At 54.8% G+C, this 7,058-nt stretch overlaps 1 protein-coding gene across 5 annotated transcripts in view; it reads right to left on the bottom strand.

Annotated features, from left to right (window-relative positions):
- Positions 1-601: 601 nt before the first annotated feature.
- The window catches only part of Tmcc2 (transmembrane and coiled-coil domain family 2), a 43,099-nt gene continuing 36,642 nt past the window's right edge, over positions 602-7,058 (bottom strand). For 4 of the 5 annotated variants that reach the window (XM_046452275.2, XM_046452276.2, XM_058581908.1 and 1 more), the window contains 3 exons: positions 4,299-5,239; positions 3,033-3,168; positions 602-2,172 (listed from right to left, as the gene is read on the bottom strand). In XM_046452275.2, the coding sequence (XP_046308231.1) occupies positions 1,861-2,172; positions 3,033-3,168; positions 4,299-5,239 (1,389 nt within the window). In that variant the 3' untranslated portion in view covers positions 602-1,860. Of the gene's footprint in view, positions 2,173-3,032; positions 3,169-4,298; positions 5,240-6,593; positions 6,722-7,058 lie in introns of those variants that run through there. The other variant, XM_058581909.1, reaches the window with a different exon arrangement.

The raw sequence follows: 7,058 nt of genomic DNA, 5'->3' as shown, positions 1-7,058 counted from the left end.
AAGGAGACTTGGTGGCTTCTTCCAAACTCCCATGGGGGTTCCTGCTGGGAATCTAGTGCTTTCTGGGCTGCCAGGAGTGGGTGCTGCAGCCACAGAACAGAAGCTGAGGGCCTGGCCTCTATGCAAAAGACCATGGTCCACTTGGACAGCAGGTGCTCTATGCCCCAGCTAAATGGCATTAGCAAGGCTAAGCTACCCTCAGCAGGTGCCCACTTGGAGCTGAACCTTGAGGAAGGGTTTGGAGTAAGCACTCTGCTGCCCTCTCCTGGCCACACTTGGGCATGACTGCTGTCATTCAGGCCTCCCGTTGTTCATCTGCACCAAGCTAGAGGAATCTCCCAATTTCCCTCCCCCTGGAAAGGCGCTCCAGGAGGGGTGGACTGGGTGGGTGTCATATATCACTTAGGCCAGAGTGTTGGCTGCACAAATCAAGGTGGGAAGGGCAGATAGATGATGCCTTGTCACCAATGTTGGGTCCTGAAGGAAAAAGGCTCTGGCCAGCAAGAATCGCTCAGCCTGTGCTACCCAGAGTGCTTTGGGGTGGGGGAGAGACTCAGAGGTTCCCATGGAGACCACTTAAATCATTCAACACCAGACAGGATGGTTTGAAAATTTAGAGGATATTTATTTTTTTGGGAAGGTCCACAACAGCTGGCAGGCACTGCTTTCCCTGCTCCAGGGGATTCCTCGCTCTTGTTCTGAGAAATCCCCTCTGTGCTTGGAAGTGCCGTGGGGAGGCTGGGATGGGACAGAAACCATACACAACACTCCAGAGCCTTAAAAAAATAAAGCAACACACAACCTCCTCCCCACAAATACACACGTACAAAATAAATAGACATATAAAAGAGAGGCCACGCTTCTCCCACCCAGCCAGAACTGCGGGGGAGAGTGGGGCTGGGTGGCTGCCCCCCACTTCTCCCAGGATTATGCAGAGGCTATATGGCATGGAGGTGCGGATGAGCTGAGAATAAGCCCTGGCTTCAGAGGGAGGGCAGGGCAGGTCCTCTCCCCGGAGCTCAGTGGGACAGATGTGGGGGTAAGGTTCTAAAGGAAAAAATAAATAAATAAATAGGACCCAATGTGTTCCCAAAGGCCAAAGGGCTTGGACTGAGACTCAGGGCCTCTGGGGCCCCGTTTCCCTGAAAATAGCAGTGACAGGCAGGCAGAAAGACTAGCAGGGAAAACAAATCCAAAGCCACACCCCGCCCAGCCTCCAGAGCCAGCCTCCTGCAGATCCTGAAGGGCCCGTTCAGACGCCAGCCTCAAAGCAGCTCTGGCAGGAAGGGGTGGGCTCAACTCCTGAGTAGCCACTCTGAGCTTGCTCTCTGGCCCTAGAGATACCAAAGGCCATGGACCCTCCCCTTCCTGTGCCAGCAGGGACCAGCACAGCCTCCTCCTCTGGGACCAGCACAGCCTCCTCACTCCCTTGTTTGGAACTGTGGCTGTCTCCAGGGTGAGCTCTTCCCCAGGAAATTCGAGGCAGAGCTTTTGCCTTCTCCTGTTCTTTGTGGCCTTCCTGATGTGGGGCATCCTGAGGTCAGCTGGGAGAAGTCCTGTTTGACTGTAGGTCACCAAAGCAATCCAGTCCCAGTGTCCACCTCGGCTCCACTTGGCCACAAGTGTCCCCACGGTCTCCAGCCAGGGTCACACTCTCAGCCCCCTCCAGGACAAGAGGGAGAGGGTGTCAGACAGAAGGAAGTATGGAAAAGGGGCAGGAGCCGTTGGAATGGACAGTTTGGGCAGGAGGCCAAACCAGACACACAAAAAAGTCCGAGGGACTCAGGAGTCCCAGAGTCCCTCCTGGAGCTGTGTGGCCACTGGGGGCCAGAAAGCATGGAGCAGGGGCAGGCTGGCCGCTCAGCTGGGCAGCAGCACGTGTTCCAGGAGGTAGGTGAGGGAGTCCCAGTGCTTCCAGAGGAGGAAGAGGACGAGGACCAGGAGGGCGGTGCTGGTGATGCGCAGGCGAGTCTTCATGAGGGGCGTGATGAAGTTGGCAATGGTGGACACGAAAACCAGCAGCACAGCCATGAGCGCCAGGATCACGTTGATGAACTTGCCCAGCAGCGCCCGCGCGTTGGCATTCTCCACGCCCTCCAGCTGCACCACCTGCTGCTGCTGCTGCTGCAACTCCAGCTTGGTGACTCGGGTCAGGCAGGACTCCACGGCCTCCTGCAGGGGTGCAGGGGAGCTCAGCACGGGTGGGACCTCGAGGGGGAGCCCCATCCACCTGCTGGATAGGGTTTGAATGTGCCCTCCTGGGGCTCAGGGTTTGGAAGCTTGGGGCCCAATGTGGCCATGTTAGAGGGACTAGTGCAAGGCAACTGGGTCCCTTGGGTGCTGCCGTTGGTAGAGACTAGAGTGAGTTTCTTAGAGTGAGTTCCTGAGAGTGTGGGTTATTACAAAAGAACAAACGTGAGCCTGAATCTCTCTGCCTTTCTGCCTCACCATGTGATCTTTTCTACACAGCCCCTGCCATTGGGATGCCACCAGGCCCTCATCAGAGCCAGTAATATATTCTTGGACCTCCAGATCTTGAGCTAAATAAACCTCTTTTCTTTACAAACTACCCAGCCTCAGGCATCTTATGGCAGCAACATAAAACCGACCAATACATACCACCCCAGGATCTAGGAGGGGTGCAGAGTGATCAGTTGCAGCTGGGGGAGAGCCCTTTATGGATGAATTTTGGGGGAGGGGGGAGGATGCTAGGAAATGGGAAGGTGAGAAGCTGGCCCAATCCCAGCTCCCTCTGAGGCAGGCTGATACCTGGAAATGCCAATTACTCATTTGTAAGACTGCCATCAAAGAGGTGGGGGGCATGGGTGGCCCTTGCCTCTGCACAGTGCACCCCCTTGGCCGCAGCCCGCCCTGCCCTTATCTCCACCTCCATGCTGCCCTCTCTAGCCCTATGCCTATCTGTCCTGGATCATGTAACAGTCTGTCCCATCATCCCCCAAGTGAGAAAAGCCCAGCCCTCTGGCTGCTCCTCTGGCACATCTGGGACCTCGTCAGGGTGACTCTGGTCGTACCTGGATGTCCCGAGCCCTCTCATAGGACTGGTAGGCCACCTTCTCCTCCATGCTGGCCAGCTCCTGCTTCAGGTTGGTCATCTCGTTCTGGTGAAGCTCGGTGAGGTCATTGAGCTGCTCCTCTAGCCGCTCGTACCTGGCAGCGGGAGAAGCAATGACACCAGTCCCAGCTCCCAAGCCATCCTTCTGTCCCCAGGATTGGCTCATTCAATCTCTCAGCAAACAATGACGGAACTCACGCAGTGTGTCCAGTCCTGTTCTAACTTTAACCCCACGACAGAAGCCATGATGCATACACTTCCACATGCAGGCACTGAGCTAAGCAATTTGCCCGCATCACCGCATAAGATTCTCACGACAACCCCATGAGACAGTATTGGGGTCATCCCCATTTGAGAGATAGGAGGACTAAAACAGAGAGGTTAAATAACCTGCCTAGGATCACACAGCTCACACATGGAGGAGTTAAGGATTGACAGACTTTAACCTGGGCTCTGGGTGACAGGGACACCTGCATTTGGAGGACATGATCCCTGCTCTGAAAGGTACAAAATATCAAAAGACGACTGCTAAGTGGCAGTGGTTGGTTTTTAGATGGGATTCCCTCTCAATTTCCTTCTTTACATATACAGAAGAAAAAGTGCTAACTACAGAAAAGATCCCCTCAAGTCCCAGGGAGGAAGTGGCAGGTGCCAGAGACTATAGGCACAGAGCAAAGAGCAAAGCAGGCCAAGGGAAAGGAAGGACCCATACTCCTGCTCAATTGCAGGCTGACCTTAGGAGCTTCCACTGGATGTTTAAACTTTCTGTGTCACATATTTACACACTTTAAACTTACAATTTGGACATTCAGTGTTTACAGTGATCCTCTGAGGTCAGGATTAACATTATCCTCACTGTGAGGACAGGGAACCCACATGCACAGTGTTGATTGCCTTGCTCAAGGTGCACAGTAAATAAAAGAGCAGGGATTTGAACTTGGGTGGCTGGCTCCAGAGTCCCTCCTGGGGACAGGACCCTGCCTCAGTCTCCTTTCCTGTGCACTAACCCCATAGCAACTCAGGCAGAGATACCTAAAGCATCTTGAGGTAGACAGAATCCCCAGGAGTCTATCTCCCTCCTGCCCTGATCAGTCTGGGGGAAGCTCCTTGGGCCCTTTTTCTGCCCCTCCCAGCAGCCAGGATCCTTCTAGATGCTTCTCCTTCAGCCTCCATACCCCGGCTCAGGCGGTCCGCTGGGCAGAAGCAGAGCCCTGCAGACACCTACCTGTAGCGCTCCTCCTGTAGGCACTGGGTCATGTAGGAATAGTCCCTCTGCAGCTGAGTCTTCATGTCCTCCATGGAGTCCTCCAGGTGCGACTGTCCGTCCTTGATCTCCCGCAGCTCCTCTAGCAGAGTGTCCAGGTTTCCGGGGGCTCCGTACAGCGTATTGGACTTGGGGCTTCCTAGCGCGCCCCCAGGCCCCGCCCCAGAGTTGCTGCCCGCCCCTGCGGAGCTGGCGCTGGCGCTGGAGCACTCGTCATCGCTGCCGTACTTGGGGCTGGACACAAGGGTAGCGCTGCCACTCAGGGCCCGGGACGCCTCCTCTGGGGGCCCGTCTTCCAGGGGGTCCTTCAGGTGGGCAATGTTGTCGGCGCTGCCGAACTTGTTGCGGATGAGGCTGGCGAACTCCCGGGGCTTGGACACCACGGCGCTGTGGGTGGCCTGCGAGAGGCCAGACAGGCTGCCCTTGACGCCCTCCACCACGCCGCCCCCAAAGCCGCTGATGCCCGCGCGCACGTTGGCCCCCACGTCCTTCAGCCCCTGCTGCATGTCCCGCAGCACGTCCTTGGGCTGCCGCGAGGGCCCGTTCTGCTCGATCTCCTTGAGGCGCCGGCGGTAGTGCTCCAGCTTCTTGTGCAGCTGCGCGATGGTCTGGGCCGACTTCTGGTTCTTCTTCTCGAACACCTGCTTGATGCGGGACACCTGCTGCTTGTCCGCGTTGTTGGCCAGCTTCAGGTACTCGGCCACGTTGTCGTCCCGCGCCTCCTGCTCGATCTTGATCTGCTCGGTGATCTTCAAGATCTTCTGATGCAGGTGGTCGATGGCGGCCTTGGTCCGCTGGGGGTCTGGTGCCCCATCTGGCACGTCCAGGCTGATGGGACCATCAGTGTCACCATGGCCGGAGCCGGAGGGAAGGCTCAGGGACACCAGGTCTCCCTTGTCGCCCTAGGGAAGGAGGCAAGCAGAGGAAGCAGGGATAAATCACGAGCCCACAGTAAGGGCTGGCAGGATTCTCTCCTGTAGCCATGGAGACCTCTGGAACTTGGTTTCTCTACCTGCCCCAGCACAGGGACCAAGCAGGTGAGACTGGAAAGTTGTGTGGTTGGTTTCTTGGGGATGAGATCACCCTCCCCAGAAAGCCCCTCTCTGAGCTGACCAAAGCTTGCACTCTGGCCCCAAGCCTCCCTGCCCTCCCACCTTGTCCTTACTAACCCAGCAGAGAGCAGGTCACCTGCCCCTGCTGACCCTTCTCCCACACCCCTCTGTTACCTTCCAGCTCTCTGGAGTCACCAGCAACTTTTTCCGCTTCATGATACAGGGCGCACTCTGCCCTGACCTGTCTCCCAGAACTGGGAGAGAAGCATGCACCCACCCGCCCTACCAGCCAGGTCCCCGAGGACTCAGGTCCCACAGAGGTAACTCACAGGCCAAAGGATGCTGGGAGCAGTCTGGGGTCTGAGGGTACCTGCTGCTCAGCTGCCCCTCCTCCCCACCAGGCAGGCGAGCTTCCCCAGCACATTAGGGTGGCACAGAATTTGGAGAGGCAAAGTAGAGGGATTGAGAAAGGATGAGAGGGAGGATAGAAAAGAAGGAAAGGTCACAGGAGATAGGAAAGACAGAACGCCAGGCTGGATGTGCAGGCAGGCCTGGAGTGGGTGCTCAGGGACTGCTGCCCCCAGGCCTCCTGGACCATCTCTGTCCACAGCAGAGCCCCAGCGCCTTATCACCATGAAACAGAAGCAGCAGGAAACGACTCAACCCCATATATTTTTACACATAGCACATCCCAAGTAAGACCGGGTCAGATCATTAGGGGGACAGGGGTGGGTGACTCTTTGTGGAGGAAGGAGTTAAACACAAAGAAAGTGGCCCAGTCACATGCACTGGGACCGGAAACAGTCCTTGCCAACTACAGGCATAAGTCACTTGCTCCATATCTGCCAAGACGCAAAGTTATTGGAAAACACTATTGAAAACAATAGCTCTGCAAAACCCAGGAGCCATGGGTGAGTGGCTCCCCTGTGGGCTTCCTCTGGGGCTTTTGTAGGTCACAGGTTCTCCAAGGATGCTTACAACTAGGACCGTCCTCCTTCCCAATCTCTCCTGAAGTCAGGAATTTCCCCTTGGTTTGCTTTGGGTCTCTGCTCATGTCCTCTGGCCCTCCCGCCAGGTGTCTGCGCCTTCAGGCCTCTGCTCCTCGCAGTGTCTGACCTATCACACCTAAGAGGCCCCCTCCACAGCCTCCCTTCAGTGATATCCCAAGGTCAAACTTGTCTCCCCAGTCTGATTTAAAAACCCATGCTCTGGATGGCTCCTTGCGGTGATGGCAAACTGCTCATCTCAATTTTCCTGACCCTCAATGTTCTCGCCTGTAAAATGGGCAAAATCATATCTACTCCTAGGGATGAGGGTTGTGACTCAGTGGTACAGTGCTTGCCTAGCACCCGTGAGGCACTGAGTTCGATCCTCAAGCACCACATAAAGATAAAATAAAGGTATTGTGTCCACCTGCAACTAATATATATATATATATATATATATATATATATATATATATATATATATATATATTTTTTTTTTTTTTTTTTTTTTTTAAATCTACTCTCAAGTCTTCTGGAGGGTTACCCGTAGTTCACTGCATATAGGTAACCCCATGTACAGATTTTGTGCCAATTTTTTTTTCAAAAACAAAAAACGTGTGACCAATATGAGAAACTTTTTAAAAAATACCTTTATTTTAATTTATTTTTATGTGGTGCTGAGG

Source organism: Marmota monax, unplaced genomic scaffold (assembly GCF_021218885.2).
Source record: "Marmota monax isolate L192 unplaced genomic scaffold, Marmota_monax_Labrador192_F-V1.1 WCK01_AAM20220418_F8-fsc00105, whole genome shotgun sequence".
Classification (NCBI taxonomy): domain Eukaryota; kingdom Metazoa; phylum Chordata; class Mammalia; order Rodentia; family Sciuridae; genus Marmota; species Marmota monax.
This window is presented reverse-complemented; position numbering and strand designations above follow the sequence as displayed.